The 20,661-nt window shown below is 39.2% G+C and overlaps 1 protein-coding gene across 1 annotated transcript; it reads right to left on the bottom strand.

Moving 5' to 3' along the window:
* Positions 1-73: 73 nt before the first annotated feature.
* On the bottom strand, positions 74-20,014 carry LOC113238252 (bolA-like protein 3). The gene is made up of 3 exons (XM_026475060.1): positions 19,827-20,014; positions 7,217-7,396; positions 74-459 (listed from the first exon to the last, which is right to left on the bottom strand). Exons 1-3 carry the CDS (start codon positions 19,872-19,874, stop codon positions 319-321), a joined length of 369 nt encoding a protein of 122 aa, XP_026330845.1. The 5' UTR covers positions 19,875-20,014; the 3' UTR covers positions 74-318.
* Between the last annotated feature and the right edge of the window lie 647 nt (positions 20,015-20,661).

Below are 20,661 nucleotides of genomic sequence, written 5' to 3'. Positions count from 1 at the left end.
TGATGAAAACTTTGTATCACGAGTTTTGTGTAATTGGCCCTCGTCCTTAATTCACAATGTGTACTATTGGTAAACGTAACATACAACGCAACAACGATTATAACTCGCTAGTAAGTACCCGGCTTTAATATCAACCATTCCAGCCGACTACTGTAACTAATAAATGTGAAAACAAAATGGTATTTTTATTTACTCAAAATAATTTATTGCTCAATGTTCATAATATCTAAGCAGGTATTTAATTATTTGTACAAACTGAATAAAACTACAGCGATAAATGAATACGATGGGAAGTAGACGTGGGTACGGCGGCAGCGGCTACTTGTCGGCCGCGGGTGTGGCCATGGTGTGGATGCGGATACCATGCATCTCGGCGATCTCACTCTTGAGCGAGTCGGTCACGAGCTGGTGCTGCTTCACGCGCGACAGTCCAGCGAACTCCTTCGCCTCCACACTCACCTGCGCGTTTTATCAAGATATTGCATTACGTTGCAGTGTTTTTGCTGTTAGTTGTGTAGTTATAGTGTTGTCGCTGTGACAGTATGGGGAAACCCGAAACAATACACGGAACCCGCCCCAGGAACCATTAAGTCTTTTTTGTGAAAATAATTTTGGCACAGTAAATTTTTGGTCAAGCGTGAGTTGGAAATAGAACTGGTTATTTTTTAATGCTGATCGACTCAGTTTCATGTAAGTAAAGATCATTTAATGGTATTGGAAGAAAAAACGGGGCAGCAGAAGTTGATGTTAAAAGTTTGTCATGCAAAATGAATAAAATTTACTAAAATTTTTTTTAATGCTGATACTCAGATTCTTATAGGGATAATTTCATTACATCAGAAGAAAAAATCTGGACAGCAAAAGTTTGTCAAATTGAATAAAATTCATTTTGGAAGAAAAAACTTTTTATTAAATTTGACCAATTTGTGCGGTCCAGATTTTTTCTTCCAACAAAATAAGATTATTCTTACATGAAATCAGTCGATCAGCACTAAAAAAAGTAATTCTCAATTTTATTTACTTTTATGGACAACTCACGCTTAACCGATAAATATACTACGAAAATATTGTTATCACATAAAAAGACTTAATGGTTTATCAAAGTTTTCCTGTATCTCTTACAGTTTCGCATTTCCCCATACTGTCCCAGCTAAAAAAAGCACTTTTTAATTCTCATGGGACTATGCCTCGCCCAATGAGCAGTAGGTAGAGTTTAATCAATATGACGATTTCAAGTGTAATTTGCTTATTTTATTTTATTTCGTTTATTGCATTGTCACACTTATATTAATCTAGGTACAGTAGGTTTTAAATGTACATGTGACACCCTATAAGGGCACAGCAAGTTTGTGAGGGTACCATTATTACAAAATTGTCAAATAATAGTAAAAATAATAATTGCATAAAACTATTATAAAGCTAAATAAATTTGTTCGTATAATAGATAACAGATATTGAAACATTTTAAATTACATTTCGTCCTCGAGAAATTCCTTAACACTATAATAATTTTTATTTAATAGAAATTCCTTTAAACGTTTAGAGAAAATTTTAAAGTCTTTCGTTTCTTTTAAATCAGTTGGTATGTGATTATATACTTTGGTTACCATACTTTGAGGTCCTGAACAAACTAATTTTAATTTAGAAAATTGTACTTGTAGCTGATGAAGGTCTCTATTGTTGCGCTTATTCCCGGTTTTTGGAGTAAATGAAGTTGGATGGTTTCTAACAAATTTGCACGACTCGAATATGTATATATCTGTTAAAGTTAATATACCTAGTTTTTTAAAGAGGGGTTTACAAGAGTCTGTCCGTTCACTACTCGTCAGTATCCTAACACACTTTTTCTGTACTACTTACCTATGAAATAAAGATGGTTTGAATTTGTATCCAGTGCCTACTCATCTATAGTAATAAAATAACAATTTACTTCACCCCCATGTTTGTACGAGATACATTTTTTGTACTATCCATGATGCAAGTAAATAAATAAATATTCCTGTAGTATTTATGTTACGATATAGGTAAATATGTTCTTTTATGGATTCAATAAGTGACTTATGTTAGTACTAGTATTATCAGAGAACAAAAAGTAACGAGAATGGACACTCTCCGCCCCTCCCTAACTTTAGATACCGCACTACACCCCGCACATTGACTGAATGACAACAAGGCTGTTTGGCGAGCTGTTTTCGCGCTAAAACGGCTTTGATATTAGAAATTTTCATTTATTCATTACGAAACTGGTACGTCAATATATGACATCATTTTACGTTACTAATTATAATGGTCGTGAATTGTGCTGTGTATGGCTGTCTATCATCATTTAAACAGGATAAAGAGAGGAGTTTCTTTCGTTTTCCGAAAGATGAAAAAACTTATGTCCGAGACTCTGACAGTCGTTGTTTTCTTCATTTATTTAGTGCAGAGTAATATATAATACAGATTTATTATATCAATATAATAAGACGCCATAACTTTCTTCAGCTTTTCGAATTTTCAATTTGTATTACCAACTCAGATTACAAAATATAGGCAGAACACGAAGGCGAAAAGTCACTAATGCAAATACAAATTCAAAAGCGAATACAAACTCGCGTCAGTACTAAGCACAGCGTCGCATTGTTTGCACTTCACGAGTGATTATCGTCGTCACCCATCGAGTGTATAATCAGAAATAGAGACGAAATAAGGGCCATATATTCCTGGTAACACATTAGTGGTACAGCTCTTATAAATATCAACTCTCGTTTGCACTGAGACGCCAACTACTGACCTGTGTGTAGGTCTCCGTATATTCCAAAAAATATTCTGTATTTATTGTAATAAAGATAATATCTCTAACAATGCCGTGCTGTTCTATTCGGTGGTGTGGGAAAAACAACAAAACGTCTAATTACAAAACAAACGGAATCATATTTCACCGGTAATTAAATATTTAATACGTAATTTTTCAATTACCGTCCATTATAGCATAGCTCAAGTTAAACTGGTCGATTTGCAGTGAAACAATTGACAACACCCATCAATTATTTCAAATCATTTATGCGTCTTGCTTCCACCTAATGCAACTCCCATTACGTCATGTCATTCTATTCATTGGGCACGCGTTGCTAGTGTTGCACTGAAAAAATCATATTATGTATCGATATTTGCAAGTATAATTATTACTGTATAATGATTTATTCAAACAATCAGTAAAGTAAAAAATGTACATCTAACGTCGTCGTAGTTAAGTATTGAGCCATGAGTATAACGTATCGATTTTATAAGTATGTCAGATTATCCAAAAGAAACACTAAGTATTACGTGATAGATTGTCGTTCGTTTTTATTGCTCAAGAAAATTGTTTTTGTTTGAGAGTATATTTATATATTTAACTTCTTATGGCCGTGTGGTGTTGGCCTAGTAAAATACCACCCCATGTCTTTCCTTGGATATCTTCTCAACTAACATACTGCGATCACCTATTCACCATGCAAGTGTGGTGATTGTGCCAAGTCCCCGAGGATTCCAGACGGTTTATGGGTTTTGGGGAGACCCATGGGCAGTTAGTATTGTGTATTGTCAGTTGTTTTGTTTAAAATACGTGGGTACCGAAAAAAACTTAGTATTTTTGTATTCTTTTTGAAGATTCCTAAGGATCCGGGTCTTTAGGAAAAATGGATTGCTTCCACGAAAAGGGAAAACTGGTTTCCGAGGAATTACAACATCGTTTGCTCTCGGCATTTCACAGAAGACTGTTTTTATACAAAGAACATTCGCCGCCGCTTATTTGATACCGCAATTCCTACACTGCATATGCCTGTAGTAGTAAGTACATACGTAATCCGTCTAATTTAACTTTATTAAACTTATATTATTTATAGACTCGACTTTTTTACCCCTTCAAAGTAACCACAAGTTCTGAATGCGCTCCGGAAAATGCAAGTCCGATACCATCATCGTCTCAAAATGAACTTTTACCAACTACACATAGGGCAACTAAACGAAAAGCTGTCGATCCATGCAGACGTTCTAGAGTTGACAAGTCAGGTTAAGCATAAAAATAAGACTATTAAGGCACTACAAGATAAAGTACGTCACTATAAAAAGAATTAGAGATACAAAAAATTACAAAAGCGGAAGACGGCAACACTTTAAAGAAAATTGGTGTGCTTAATGAAGAAATCGTAGAACGTCAATATCTAAAATACCGAACAAGGAAAATTGCAAAAAAGAAATATTCGCCAGAATTGAGGTGTTTCGCTCTTACGTTGAGTTTTTATTCGACAAAAGCGTATAAATATGTAAGAAGTACATTCAGGACTTGCTCACTCGGAATGACTATGGATTCTAATAATACTACACAAATCGAAATCCGTAAAAAAAACAAGTAATGGTTATAATTATTAATACGAAGATCGAACACTCAGAAAAAATTCCTTCGATCCGGTCGGATTCGAACCGACGTCTTCTTTCATACAGTGCCAGACGTTATACCAACTAAGCCACGGAACGGACCTCACGAATTTGTCTATGTGCTTGCGTCGTGTCTTTGTACTTGGTCTTTCAACGACTTTTTAGTCGTAGCGCCATCTATGAAAGTTTTATCACCCAGTTAGGTATCTTTACAGTTACCAGTCCTGGCGAGAGATGTCGCTATTCACTGTATTTTAATTTTTTATTGAATTGATATTCAATTATTTCTTGTGAAATTACTCCACTAGTTTGTTATATTTATTAATACAAAGATCGAACAGTCAGAAACAATTCCTTCGATCCGGCTGGATTCGAACCGACGTTCCTTAGCTTACCGTGCCAGACGCTATACCAACTAAGCCACGGAACGAACCAGCGGACCTCACGATTTTTTCTATGTGCATGCGTCGTATCTTTGCCGTGTTGCCTATGCTCCATCTGCCTGTTTTGTAGTCTGAGGCCGATAAATACAGTGTGTGGTTTGCATTCTCGCCATATTTAGGAAACTAATAATAGAAATAATGCTAAATCATCTAAAAATATTTAAAAAACTATTCTGTTCAATATTCTGGCTAATTGTATCGAGTGCAAAATTGTCTCAAGTCGTATGCACCACGCGAGACTAGTGACCCCGGCATCCGCTTCATCGAGCGATACGTGATTTTACTCGATCGCTTATTTACCTATTTTTTCAATAATGCTTATGTACTTGTATTGTTATAATTTACTCTTATTTACATTAATTAGAAAAGTTGACTGAAAATAGTTTTTTGTAACTTAGATTTGGTACTTAGAAATTTACGTTACATGAAAGTATTGCTAGAAGTACCTAGCTCCACAGCCGGTGGCTGGATACGTACCGGAGCCAAAACCAGCTATGCAGAGATTCGCATGTGAGTTTCATTTCGACATTAGACTCCACAACTTTGAAAGCAGAAACTTCGATACTCGTATCCTCTACGTAAACTAAACGTTTCACATGCACGCACTTGTACTTGATGGATTACCATGCACGTTCAGGCCAATCTGGTAGCGGTTCTTTGTTGCACTACTAACTCTTGTTTACATACCAAACCTCGTACCATTTCGTGACACGGGGTTTACTCTCGTTCTCCGTCCGACATCCGTCCGAATCAATTGCTGTCAAATAAGTAATACTCGCCCAATTTAAAAGATGCATGATTCGAATGAAGTTTCATACCTTGACATTGTCTTTTTATTTGGTCGAGTTTTACTTATTTGGCAGTAATTGTTTCGGACGGAATGTCGGATGGAGAACAGGAGCAGACCCCCAGACTAGAATAGAATGTATGTGGGATGTCAGCGTGACGTAGACGCAGTACAAGCAAGAAGCAAGGTCGACTGATCTATCAATCGCGCGCTCGATACGACACCCAGCCGTCGCTACCTGCACCCCAACCACCAAATAGACCTAAAATGCGTTTCTTTGTTCTAAATGTTTGCAAGTGCCGTACAAGTCAATGACCTTTGGATCAAATTTGTTTACTGCAATGAAATAAAAAAGTGGACTTTACGAATTTTTTTTTTTTTCAATTTATTTTTTAGGGATTTGGGTTTATTTTCGGATACAGAATGACCCCTGTAAATATAGCGACAGTGCAAATCAAGACATTGTATTAAGTAGTGAATATACCTAATTATTAACCAGATAAACTTGGACACGCAATTTCAAATACCTTGGTTACCTTATTTAAAAGTACCTGTCCAAAAGATAACATTTTAAGTGCTTTTTTAAATATATTTTTTTTAAATAAATCTTCAATATTATTCTAGTTAGTGAAGTAATGAAAAATATAATATTATATCGATATAAATAGGTACCTAACAAACATGTGTAATTATTAGGATTGTATTAATAGAATTAAAGATAACAGATTTGCGTTAGAATTTTCACTATGCTGCCGCTCTGACCAATTACTATTACTATTACAATTAGGTGATGGGTAACCCTGCCACTTTAGACACACATTTGCGCGTGTGCAGATAGCGCCTTGCTGTATGTAGTAATAAAATAACTTTTGACCAGAGGCGGCTCGTCTTAAGGAGCGCTGGTGCAGTGAACTCCCACTCCAATCCAACCCACCAAAATAAATTTATTAATTATGCTTTCAAATTACGTTAGTAGCCGCAGTATTTTTTTTATTAATGATAGATAAACATGCAATTACATTTTCATCTTTCTCTTTAATATAGTACAGCAATGGACAAGTTGCCTACAAAATTCAGTACTGAATTCAATGAGTGCGAAAGTGAAATTTCTTAACGGCGCAACACGTGAAACAAAATATTAGTATGAGGAAATTAGCAAGATTTCATAATCAAACGCGCAAATAATCAAACCGTATTTTTTTCGCGCGCACTTTTGTTGCGTTGTAAAAATTATTATTATTCAATCGTTGTTAAGAAGCGTAGTGTTGTTTAGTGGCATTGTTTAAAATGTAACCATATAATGTGAGTTTCATTTTTTATCCCCAACTCCCACTGAAATCTCCTACAAGCCGCCTATGCCTTTGACCGTTGTATGGAGTGTCCGGGGTGTGGTAGTATCTTAGTACTTCGTGTTTGTCGAGATTAATCTCACCTGATGGAAAGTAATGATGAGGTTAACAATGGAGCTTGCGCACCTGTATAATGTTTACAGACTATCTTATTATCTTATCCTAAGCATACAATAGTATACACCATACAAGATACCAAAACCACTATTGTGATGAGATATTATGAGAGAGTTCACCTCGAACATGGCACCGCAACCACCAGAAATATCCTGCACGCTGACGTAAGTGATGCCGGGCAGTGAACGACGCAGCGCTGTGCTCAGTTGCTGCTCTTTTGTGACGCTGTTACGCGAGAAGGCACTGTTGCCGACAGCAGCGCCGGCACCTGCGCTGCCACCCTCGCCTGCTACGCGAAACTGTCACAAATTTGTCAGTTATAATTCCTGTCAGTCTAGAATGCGTTATTAAATCCAGTATAACATTATAATGCAAATAAAATAACAAACATAGAAATATTTAGACCAGCAGTTGTAACATAGATATAGAAAAAAAGGGGAGATATGTAATGACGTTATGTAAGATCGGGTACCGATGTCGCCACTTTTTAGCTTGTGTGCAATTCAAACTTTACGCTCTATATCTACTACCATAACTTAAAGATTTTGATTGGGTAGGGCTTAAAACGTGAAAACAACGTAACACAATTTTAAAATTTAACAAAATTAAACTTACAGTCACTTGAGTAAGAATTATATTACAATATTTCAGTATTTTTTTCATCCTGTTTCAGCCAGTCACCATCAGGTGGCGTTTTAGTAAAAATGCTACTAGTATATAATAGCTAACTATTACACGTTAGATGGCGCTGAAACACTTCATTTTTCGTTACACTAAGAACTTACGGAGCGGTTTTCACCCACGCCTGCCGCAGTCCGTGCGCATCTGTAGAATGTGATAGTCAAGTATGTAAAATTTACTAATTTTACGGCGCGTTTTACGCCTGTAGTGGTGACGGTTGCTCGCGGTTACCGCGGCGGGGTACTAGTAGAACCGCGCAGGACGCGATCACCTGCGCGCTTGGCGGCCGTCGTCGCTCGCGCACTTTGGCGGTTGGTTCAGGCGCAAGTAAGCCTGCATTACTTGCGCCTGAATGCGGAATGGGTTCTCTATTAACTACGCGACTTGCGATTAACTCCCACTATTATTATTATATTTATTTTAGACTCTCGCCTCTCCCAAGGCCTGAAAGATTAATTTTGAATTTTTAAATGGGAGAGGCGGTATTTCTCACTCGGGACTCAGGTCCAAGAACCGGCGAACAATACGTGCCGTATCGAGCAGGACCGCCTTCTGCATTTGTGCTGGAAGCGACACGCTACAGAAATCCAACCGCCTCAAGCTGTTAGAAAGGCTGAATGGAATTAACCTATTTACGGACAAAACAATTGAGAGTATTTCAGTTGAGGCCACATCCCACATGTCGGTGATCTCGTGCGCCAGGTCGAGATACTTCCGGCGTTTCTCGGTTTCAGCTTTCAAGAGACCCTCGTCATGCGGGATGGTGACGTCCACAAGAAATACCCTCGACTGCGATCGATCCAATACCACAATATCAGGCTTATTCGCAAGAATAGTCCTGTCCGTGATAATAGATCGATCCCAATAGATTTTGGTGCGGTCATCTTATCTTATCTAGTCAGGTCTTTTGAATGCTTAAGACCCTTAGTATGTAGCCACACGTCACGGGAGACGTGTGCGCTCTCGTTCAGCAAAGTGAGCTTTGCCAGGCTTTCTGCTATCCCTATACAGGGCTCAGGACCAATGAAGGCCTCCCTAGAACCAGCTTTTGCCGGTTCATCCGCTGCTTCATTACCCTCGATGTCAGAGTGACCAGGAACCAAACGCAGGATCACATTATTCCTTTCCCCAAGAGTATTCAGTATAGTTACACAGTTCTCTACAATCCTCTAGGTTTGAGTGACTGAGGTTAGTGCATGCAGAGCGGCTTGACATCTGAGTTTATACAGGCTGTATATTTGAAAGTGGGACATACTTATAGAGTGCGTTATATTCCTGATTCTGAACCCAAAAAAATAATACAGTAATGAACTTAAACTTTACAAAAAAATATTATTTTTTATCGACTACTACTTGTGAACAACATTAATTATCGAAATCTATGCACATCACTATTATTGCTCCGACGAAACGGCGAGCTGCGGCACGAAGGTGAAAATCAAAGCACAGGTCGGGCGCGGGCGCATAAAGATATTGCACGCGCGACCTTGGTCTAGTGAAGATACTTAAATTATTTGTACTTCCGCTTGCTTGCGCAAAATAGATATTTATTCTAACGTCGAATTAACTGAGATGGAGCGACTTTACGCAATAAGTGGTGATAGTGTGAGACGAGCTATTGACATGTTCCCAAATCGGAGTTGTACGCAGGAGGTGAACAGTGTCGAAGTGTTGCACGAGAGGATTATCTCCGCATTTTATACTATGAAACAAATTGCGTTTGTGTTGAACAATTTAAAACAAAATTTATTACGACGTGCTAGACTATGCGTTGTGGAAAACGGTGGACATTTTGAACACTTGCTCCGTACCACGTAAGTGTAAATAAACTGTAAATAACTAAAAATCAATCATTGTAAATAATTTGATTTCACATTTTTAACTACGCCGAAAACCTCAATTCTTATTAAATGTTAACTATAGTTACTAAATCATAAACTTATCTTTTTAGTACGTAAAATATTTCGACGATAGTTCAGAAGTAAAAAATAATTAGCATAAGCTGTTACGTTTTAACGTAATTATTTCGATAACAGCTTTTTTCATCATAACAGAAATATGCGTAGATGAGTAACTTAGTTTTTATTTTCTAGAGAAAAGAGTTTCTTTTAGTAGGAAGGGAGATGTGAAATCAATGTTATTGTTGCTGTCTCACTCGGCACTCGCTTGGTAGTATTCCCATTGCACTCGAAATCAAGCGTAAACGGAATCGGTTTATTCCTAATTATGTTAAGTAAGTACTCCAAAACAAATTTGTTGATTTATTTTTTGTTCTATCCCATATCCTAATTTTATTTTAGTCTATATTAAGTTGTAACATGATTTACTATGACATGTACGAATATGTCTCACTTTCAAATATACAGCCTGTATAAATATAATTGTTTATGTAGCCTCTCTTCAGGTTCAGATCCGCAAGACAAGCAATTATGGCGTATATTTGGGCCTGAAATTTATTTTTTATTATTATTATTACTTTCCCAGTCTTCCCTGGTTGGAAATTGTACCTGGTAGTTTCTTGAAGTTTTGCTTGGGAAGCATGACATCAGAAGTCATTCCCAGAATAGGATGTTTCAGAATTCAGTCCTGGGCCGATCTCAATGTCTGGGAGAGCCATTTAGTCCTTACCCTGGTGGAGAGTCCATACATGCTGTTACCGGCCTCTTTCTGTATGAATACATGTAGGGCAGTCAGATTCAGCAATGCATATAGGGCTGCTCCAGGTGTAGTGGACATAGCTCCCGTTCCTAGCAGGCACGCGACACGCTGTAGAATACCCAATGTGGCAATAGTGGTTGTTTGACTGACTTTGCCACTCCAAACAACTGAGGCATATGTTACTAAGGGCCTCACAATTGCCTTGTACAACCAGAGCGTCATCTTTGGTTTATATCCCAACGCTGTCCTGCCATACGACTTCAGATACCTAAGGGCATCTTGGCTTTGTTGACCGTGTTAGCTATATGACAGTTCCACCTTAGGGTTTGGTCTAGGGTTATCCCTAAGTATTTAACTTCTGCGGAAAAACTCACAGCCCTGCCACCAAGGATCGGTTCCACTAGCTCCAGTCCAATGTCCAGTTTCCACTTCCTAGTGAAGGAACTCCCACTCCCACTAACTTCGCGGTCCGTTCCGCAATCGCAACGGTTTCGTGCCCGCAACCGCAGCGGCTACGTGTCCGCACAAAGTTGCAGGGTCGTGAGTGTTGAAATAAAACGGCTGTCCCGCAGCACTGGCGGGCGGGGATGGAAACCGCTCCGTGAATTGTTAACCTTATTAACCTTAAACTGACGTTACTCAACGAGTGATGTGGTCCTACCTAATCGATAGAAATCATGTGGCTATTTTTAATATTAAAAAGAATATTCCATTTTTCATACTATACGTACACTGGTACTGGTGTATTGTTAAAATTATTTAAAAAATAAATTTAATAATAATACACCAGTACCAGTGTACCAGTGTATTAATATTAATATAAATTATTATCATTTTCATTAATGGCGGCCACTAGGCTTGGGTCAGTGTCAGTTTTATAAGAATAATATAAAAAATATGGCGATCGTCACCAGTGTCAGTTTTCCATTATACATTACCACGGGTTGGTGAAGCTGTCACTGGCAAGAGTAAACTAGTTTCATCAACGAATTTAAAAAATTATGTTGTTTTTTATGAAGGATTTATGTCATTTTCTATAATAATAATAATAATAATTTCATTTATTTCAGACCATGTCCATAGTGTGTTAGTTACAAAATCTTATAGCCTATGTTAGTATGAACAATTCAATAATAATAATAATAATAAACTACATTAAATTATAAACTAAGCCCCTGGAACCCATATGCACTAGGTTCCAGTGCTTCCAAAAAGCGCAAGCCGGCTGTTCCCAAACTGAATTCAGAAGGCTGTTGGAACCATCACGAAAACGTCGCATCAGGGAGGCTGATCTCTTGCGTATTATCGCACTGAAGGTGTCAGTACGCGCCTCCGCGAACATGCCTGATGCGCTGCAGGAGCGTGGCAGTCCCAACAGCATTCTGAACCCGTTATTATATTGTACACGCAGGGCGTTGGCCGCCCTTTTAGTGTAACTTGTCCACAGACTGCACGTGTAAAAGGTCTGACAAAACGCCTTAAAAAGGGTGATCTTGACATTCCCATTACAACGCGCAAACCTGCGGGACAACATATTACAGCGCACGGCCAACGCCCTGCGCTCCCTCTCCATGTCCATATCATCACGGAGACACTCGGTGACCCAATGCCCAAGGTGTTTAAAACGAGTCACTCTATTAAGAGGAGATCCACATAGATGTACTGGAGGGACAGAGACGAGGGTTTTGTTACCAGCCTTAAATACTAGTAACTCGCTCTTACTCGTATTGTACCTTAGGCCATGGGCCACCGCGTACTCCTCACAGACCCTCAGTAGTTTCACGAGCGCACTGATCGACGGGCACAGCAGCACCATATCGTCCGCGTAGCTTATGTTATTCAACATGGTACCCCCGATTGAACAGCCAATACCCGTGCTGCTGAGCCCAGCGATCAGCTCGTCCATGTACAGATTGAACAACCTAGGCGAGCTGAGCCCACCCTGTCTCACCCCACACTCCAATCTGTACACATCCGAGAGCACCCCTGCCCATTTCACCTGGTTGTTTTGGTGATTATACCAGAAACGGAATAGGTCGATCACCTCCCTCGGGGTACCAGTGCAGCTTTGCATTTTGTCCCATAGTATCTCATATGAGACCGTATCGAATGCCCTCGATAAGTCCAAGAAACAGGCAAAGACCGGCGTTTGCGCTTTGGTGTAGTACTGGACAGTATGTTTAAGGCATAGAATGGCACTTTCCGTTGATAGTTTGGGCTTAAACCCAAACTGGGCATCCTGAGTTTTTATGTGCCTTGATAACACACCGTCCAGCAATCCATCCAGCACTTTAGCCGCAACTGTTGCCAGCGATATTGGTCTGTAGTTGGACCCATCGGAGGCATCCCCCGTCCTATTTTTTATTATGGGCACTACTATCGTCTTCATAAGGCTGTCTGGCAGATAACAATGAATAAGGCACATGTTAAAGAACATTTTTAGGACCCGAGGGAGATGTGCTCCCGCGTGAACGAGATGCTCAATATTGAGACCATCGTGCCCCGGCGACTTTCCCCTTGTCATAGATTTAATAGTCTGGTCAACCTCTTTATAAGAGAAGCTAATTGACCGAGCAGCACGACAATCACCAGCAGAGACCACACTGGACGCCCCCTTAAGCGGACTCTCCATCTTAAAACGTGCCCTAAACATATTTGCTATCTGGGCAGGCTCGGACGCACCCTCAACGCTAGCTGGGACACCCGCCCTGTGTTGCAATTTATTTGTGTGCCTCCAGAACCTGCCAAAGTCTTTGGCTTTGTGGTGTGTAGCCAAAATGTTCATCTTTATTTGATTTTCATTGTCCTGACACCACTTCAGCTTTTCCTTGAAAAGTTTTCTAGAGGCACACATATTTACATAAAGTGGTCCAGCATTTGGCCTCCCACTCCAAAGCCACTGCTGAAAGCACATCCTTGCATGTGAATGAGCCTCCCTTACGTGCTCATTCCACCCCACAACATGCTTGCGTCTACATTTATTTTTAAAACCAAAAGACAATTTAGATGCGGTCTGTAGAGTACAAATAATATCATAATATAATTTATCTAAGACAATTTTATGCGAATTATCATTACAAAAGCTTTTATCACAGCATGAACTCAATTGTATTGGAAAATCTATGTCTCTTAATTTATCACAGCATAATGCATGCACATGTAAAATAAAGCCTATTTAGTTTAATTTTTAAATACATTTGCCATGGAAATTTAAACATAGTCAGAAATAGTAATAAGAAAACCAATATTTCGATTTTCTTGCAGCTTCAATCCAACCTGCTCTTATTCTGAACTCATTGGAAAAACTTAATATAAAAAATTCTGTATGTTTAATCTACAAGTATAATACTAAAATATAACGCACAACCACTCAATATAGCCCCGCACTAGGGAAACCCTGTGTCGCGGGTGCCATGGACACACACATAGACAACCACAAATTACATCTAAACTCACGAGAGAAATAAATGTAGGCCATACAAATATTTCTCCTGGCCCGGGAAATGAACCTGGGACCTCTACATGGCAGCCCGGCATGGTAACTATTCGGCCACGGAGGCAGTTAATGGAATTTAAATATGTAAATTATCTAAAATAATAATACACATACATTTTTCTTCAATCAACAGCAACATACAAATTGACATGAAATTGAAACGGTTGTCCAAAATATGAGTTGTGTTAAAGTTACTCGAAATAAAATGTTTAGTAATAATAATAATAATAATAATTTTTTTTTTTGTATGATTACTTTATTTGCAATCGGCCGCCAGGCCATAAGCGAATCTTTTGAACGAGAAAAGACGTTTTTGGTGGAACGGCCAGTGCCGCACCTCCCAACTATAGAACATGGCCTCGCTTAAGCCGTTTGACCATAGTTGATGGATCTAGAAGTTCTGCGATGAGTGGGTTCGGGTGGCAGGATAGTCGCTCTTTGTGCTTAGTTTTATGTCGGTCGATCTCAGCAGCTACCGATATGACGTTTAGATGACCATGGATCTCTTCATTACGAGTGAACCAAGGGGCATTGACTATTACCCTCAGGATACAATTCTGCACTCGTTGGAGACAAAGTATATTACTCTTGCTAGCCACACCCCACAGCTGAATACCGTATGTCCAAATGGGTTTTAAGACCGAGTTGTAGATTAGAAGTTTGTTGTCTACTGATAATGCTGAATTTCTTCCCATGAGCCAATGAAGGTTACGATATTTGAGATTGACTTCATCTCTTTTTCGTTTTATGTGATGCTTCCATGTGAGATGTATGTCCAAGTGAAAACCTAGGTACTTCACACAATCAGAATGTGGTAATATTTCATTACCAAGTCTTACTGGATTACAGTTTCCTTTTCTCAGTGCAAATGTGATATGATGCGATTTGGTGGCACTGGCCCGGATGCGCCATTTACAGAACCATCTGTGGGTAAGATCGAGTTGGAGTTGGAGATTTGTGCTAGCTGTAACAGGATTCCCGTCAACGGATAAAAGGGCTATATCATCGGCGTATGTAGCAACTATGATGTTATCCGATATTGGTAAGTCCGATGTAAAGATGTTATACAGAACCGGGCCGAGGACTGAGCCCTGTGGTACGCCTGCCAGGATATTGTACATGTTTGATCTCGCTTCTCTGTGATTAACTTGGAACGAACGACCCGACAGGTTAGACTCTATGAGAAGAAACATCGAGTGTGGAAGACTGTCTTTAACCTTGGCCAACAAACCCTTGTGCCACACCCGATCAAAGGCTTGCTGCACATCGAGGAAGGCCGCAGAACAATATTTTTTGTGTTCAAAGCTCTGTCGGATCGTGTGGTATACCCGATGAACCTGCTCAATAGTTGAGTGAGACTTACGGAATCCAAACTGGTGACATGGCACAACACAGCAGTCATCCATAAGCGGTTTGAGTCTGGCGAGTAATATCCTTTCCCAGAGCTTAGACAGCACAGGCGTTAGACTAATGGGCCGGTAAGAGGAAGCCTCTTGTTCAGGTTTTCCTGGTTTGTGGATCATTACTACCTGGGAAATCTTCCATATGGATGGAAAGTGACCCGTCCTGAGAATGGCATTGAACAAACAGGTTAAAAATGTAATGCACTTCCTTGGGAGATTTTTTAATATTTTCGGAGTGATAAGATCAAATCCCGGGGCCTTTTTTGGATGTAATGATCTTATTCCTTGCGCAATTTCTCTTGGCGAGGTAGGTTTAAGAGGCAAACACATTTGAAGGTCCTGCGCTAGAGCTGTCTCCAAGTCAGACTCTTCATCGGTCACTTTGTCATTCGGCTGAAACACTTCAGCTAGGTGCTTAGCAAATACTTCCGCCTTTTCTGTATCTGTTCTCGCCCATGTTCCCGTTTCTGTTCTGATAGGAGGGTACTGTTGTTGGGGTCTATTTAAGCCTTTAGTTGCCTTCCAAAGTGAGTGCTCACCATGTCCAGTAGAGGCCATCATATGCAAGTTAGTGTTAACTACAGAGTTGATTGATGCATCGATGATACTCTTGAGCTCTTTGCATGCCTTATTATATCTATATTTGTCCAGCGGATGACGCGACTGATGCCAGACTCGCCTTAGACGGCGCTTTTCCAGGATTGTTGCACGAATATTCGATGGTTGGGTGGGAATGCGTGGAGTTGAATCCTGTTCCGGTGTGTTAGCCCAACCTGCTACTTGGATAAGGTTCGTGACATGTATACATGCTCCATCTATCTCATCGGAGTCCTTAAGGGGTAGGGTAGGGGATAGGTAGTTTTATATTTTGATTTATGTAGCTTCTAAAACCCTCCCAATCAGTCCTATGGTTTACAAGTGATTCTGCCTTATCATGAGTAATCACACTCGTATTCACTGTCAGAATTACTGGTGTATGATCTGAGGATCCATCCAAGCTCGATTCGACTTTCATATTCATATGAGCCACACCCTGACTCAGGAAGAAGTCCAGAAGGTCGGGCAGCTTTCTAGGGTCACTTGGCCAATATGTTGGTTCTCCAGTCGATAAAGACTTCAGATGGATGGTGTCGGCACAGCGCTTTAGTTCGCGTCCACGAGTGCTAGTACAGCGAGAGCCCCAACAAGTGTATTTGGCATTCCAATCACCGTCCGCGATGTATCTTAGCCCAAGGGTCTGAAAATAGGCGGAGAACATTTCTGCTGTGATTTTGTGCCTTGGTGGACAGTATACAGAGGAAAGCGTGATGGAACCCATACGACCTTCAATTGTAACCGTGGTCGCTTGAATATGCGTGGTAGAAAACGGCTCCATGTCTGAGTGTTTAATGCTTTCTCGAATTACCAAAGCAGTTCCGGCGTGTGCTCCACCATCAGGATGGGGGGTGTGGTAGATGTTGTAACCTTTGATGCGAGGACTACTCCTTATGGTGACATGGGCCTCTGATATTAGCACTACGTCTAGTTGGTTTGTTTTTATGAATGACTCTAACTCGTTAACATTAGGAGCTAACCCGTTGATGTTCCAGGTTGCGACTCTTAGGGATGCCATCTATGGAGCCAGTTTGGTTATGACTGTAGTCAACAGTCCCACGAGGGTACTGATTTGTTGTAATAATAAATCTATCTTTTCATTTTGTTTTATTAGTAGCTGTTGTAAAGTAGTGTTGTCGCTCATGTCAATAACTTCATCAGTTGGAAGAGGATTTCTGTAACGACCAGCTGTTACATCTGAGTATGTCACTTGTGTTTTATTCTGATAACCTCGTGGTGTTGGTTTGTGAACTTCTGGGACACTCGTTATGGACTGCGTATTAGATTTACCATCGGAAACTCTGGTAGAAATCTTTTTGGAGTTTGTTTTCCTTTCAAGTATTTCTTTGTATACTTGACAACCTTTGTAGTTTGCGGGATGATCGCAGGAGCAGAGAGCACATTTGGCAGGAGAGTTTCTATCTTTTTTGAGACACTCAGCAGTTTTGTGTCCCTCACCACATTTTACACATCTATAAGGCCTCATGCAGTTATTTTTGGAATGACCATACTGCTGGCAACGTTGACATTGAACAATTGTTTTAGTTTTATCAGGGTCTTCGATATAAACACGCTGATGATAGACGTATTGAATATCTTTAACTAACTTGTTGTTACTGGAAGGTTCCAGATTTACGAAAAATGTTGAAGTTGGTTTCTTATCTGGACCATAGCGACAATTAATAATTTCACCTTTAACCTTATTACCGTGATTCTCAATTGCTTGGATAATAGCATCATGAGGCGTTGTGTGGTGAAGGTTCTTTACGACTATACGATAACATTTGTCGTCCTTTGGAGTAAATGTATGACCAATTAAGCCTTTCTGGCGAATGAGATGAACCACTTTTTTGTAGTTTTCTGACGTGTTCATCATTATGCGCAGCAAATTTTTGTTGACAATTTTAAACTTAAAATCAGTTGGATTCACTGCTGTTTTTATAAGTTTAGTCAGTTCGTTTAGATCTTCTATGCCATACAAAACAATCGGAGGAGGTTTGTTTGGCGGTTTCTTCTGGGTCTCAGTCTCTGTTGAATCCACAGGTAGGCTGGTAAACCTGTTAACCAACTTTGTGTGCGAGTGCGGTGGTGACTGTTCACGTATCTTGCGTTTTTTTGACATCGATATTCGCTGCCATGGAGGTGGTTCTATTCTAGATGTACTTGGGGCGGCTGTTGTATCGTCTTTGGACATTGTCGCCGTATTGTTCGCAGTACTTGAGTTTGTTCCGTTTGATGGAACTTCACAAAAAGAAATGGATCTCTGTCTGGTAAATAGTCCTGGATGAAAGACTTGTTGCGTTAGGGCTTTTTTGGGGTTTTTATTTAAATCACTCATTTCTGTTTCCATCAACTTTTCGCCTTTTTGTTACCGGAAGCCTGGTCAGCCACTTCCAGTAACTGACTTTTATCGGGAGTTCTGAGTATTTTGTGGCGGCCACACTAATTGTCTATGGTTAGAATCATTACTATTCAAATGAGGGTAGCAAAATATTTCAACAGTGTGTTAAATGTCACAGCCGATAAATTTTTCACTATTTTCATACGAAATCCATTGATTTAATAATAAAATAAAGGAAATCAATTGAATGCTTTCTGCTTCAATATTTTAGGGACTTTAATTACAAAAATCATAGTAAGAAATTTGAACATTTCAGTAAACATTTATTGTCGATAAACATCAGTCATTGTAAATGAACATCACTATATAGATATGAGTCTGGAAATTTCTATGGAGACAAAAAGAAAACATTGCATAATAATAGAAATAGTAACTAATAATGCGAATAGCCGGTGGAATGTTATCTCACTAGTTTTAAAATTTTTGTTTTCACTCAATTTTTTACAGGTCTATCTCCACAACTTGGCATTTTCACATTTTACGAGAGGTCTTGTATGTGCAACGATCGCCATGTCACTATGGCGATGTTTGTAGGCACAAACGAACGACATGAACCATGCCTCCATACCAAATCTCCCTTTTTTTCTACTTCTATGAGTTGTAACTAAACAGAGTGTTCCAACCTTGACCTATATGTCAGTTAATAAACATATTAAGCTTACACAGAAAGAAAGAAAAACGTTTCTTCAGCTTATTAAGACTTATACTGAATAGAACAAAACAAAGTAATGATTACAAATATAAGCTGAAACAGATCCAACTCAGCATATGTCACAGCTTGCCTGCCGTAATGTTGGTTTTCAGTTGGAACTGCATAGGTAGGTATTATTAATTTAAATAAATGACCTGACTACCAAATGAACATAATGTCCAGTCAAATAATTGAAAACACCCTTACTTGGTGTAAAGATTTTTTTTAAATATCAAGTTCCAGGCGAACAAGTCGTGCTCCTGATGATAAATTACACGCCTGTCCATAACAGTTGCAGTGCCACTCAGAGTTCGCAAAGATCTGAGGGGTACTACCACTGAACCTGTCACCCTGAGACATAAGTTGACAAGTCCCATGTGCCTGTAATTTCACCCGCACCCTTACCCTTCAAAACATAACTGCTTGGCGGCAGAAATCGGTAAGGTGGCAGTACTACCCTGGACGAACTCTTTCACAAGTTCTACTGCTACGAACGAAGTATAAAATGCTTACAATGAAACATCCAGTGATTAATTTGACTGTGCTAAGTGATATGATAATTTGATAATACATGTTCAAGGATACAAAATACCTTCATGTTTGATGATAGGTTTGAAAGTTTGAATTGGTTAGTTTGTTAATTTTGTTAGTATTTTACATTCAATTGAGCGTCCAAATGACTTATGTACGAAATAAGTGCAGGGTACTTTTTATCGACCTAAATTCAATTATTATTAACTTTATTCGAATTTTACTTATTAAGTCAAGCATAATAAATATCAGGCTATTTTTATTAAACACTTACCAACTTAGTTCGAACAGGTTCTAATGTTTTCATGAACTGACGAATCATTTTAAAAGGATCTATTTATTTACCAATGAGGTACGTACATACAATGCTAACTATATAATCATTATTTTATACTTTATGCATTTTTTTGCACTTCCCATTTTACTTTGTTTTTACATAACCTATACAATAATCTGGAGACAAATAGAGTGGTCCATAGAGGATAGAAAAAACTTACGGTTTTAGAGGATGGAAAGAGCAGAATACGTTATTTATTTATATTACAATTGATTTTTATGAACATCTATTCAAATGAATACGATCTAGCGATTTTTTAAGTCGATTCTTTTCAATGCTATTTTTAAGTGAATCAAAGTATTCATGATTTAAACAAAAGCCTCGTCTTATTAAATCGTTATGCCGCGTTCTCACATTCGTGCGATAAGCGATGCGATGCACGATTCGCATGTGTAAACGGTCACTTTGCTATCGCGAAGTTAGGCACGAGTAGCGTCGCGAAGTTATGCCGCGTTCTCACATTCATGCGATAGGCGATGCGAATAGCGATGCGATACACGATACGTATGTATAAAGGTGGATTCACAATGCAAACATTCTGGCAATAAATTGCCGCAATTCATCGCGTTGCGCGATATGACCTTGAGTTGACCAATCAGGCGCTGCGATGCTTTTAACGCGTGATGCAATTTAAAAGCTTGTTTCAGGTAAGCTTTTTATCGCAAAAAGCGCCAATAAGAGCAACGACGAACTGTCACTGTCGTTTTTATGCAAGGATACGTTTTCGTTATAATTTGAAATGTTTTTAGGGGATGGAGTTTTAAGTTTCATA

The sequence above is a fragment of the Hyposmocoma kahamanoa genome, unplaced genomic scaffold, assembly GCF_003589595.1.
Source record: "Hyposmocoma kahamanoa isolate Upper Pololo Valley unplaced genomic scaffold, ASM358959v1 95, whole genome shotgun sequence".
In the NCBI taxonomy this organism is placed as follows: domain Eukaryota; kingdom Metazoa; phylum Arthropoda; class Insecta; order Lepidoptera; family Cosmopterigidae; genus Hyposmocoma; species Hyposmocoma kahamanoa.
Note: the sequence above shows the minus strand (reverse complement) of the source record. Positions and strands in the feature narration are given on the sequence as shown.

Bases quoted from the DNA above. Each gene is read 5' to 3' on its own strand.
- LOC113238252 (XM_026475060.1), bottom strand. From the start codon at position 19,874: ATGATTCGTCAGTTCATGAAAACATTAGAACCTGTTCGAACTAAGTTG. The intron at 7,397-19,826 runs GTAAGTGTTTAA...AATTTGTGACAG, and splicing joins AACCTGTTCGAACTAAGTTG to TTTCGCGTAGCAGGCGAGGG. The intron at 460-7,216 runs GTGAACTCTCTC...TAAAACGCGCAG, and splicing joins GTTGCGGTGCCATGTTCGAG to GTGAGTGTGGAGGCGAAGGA.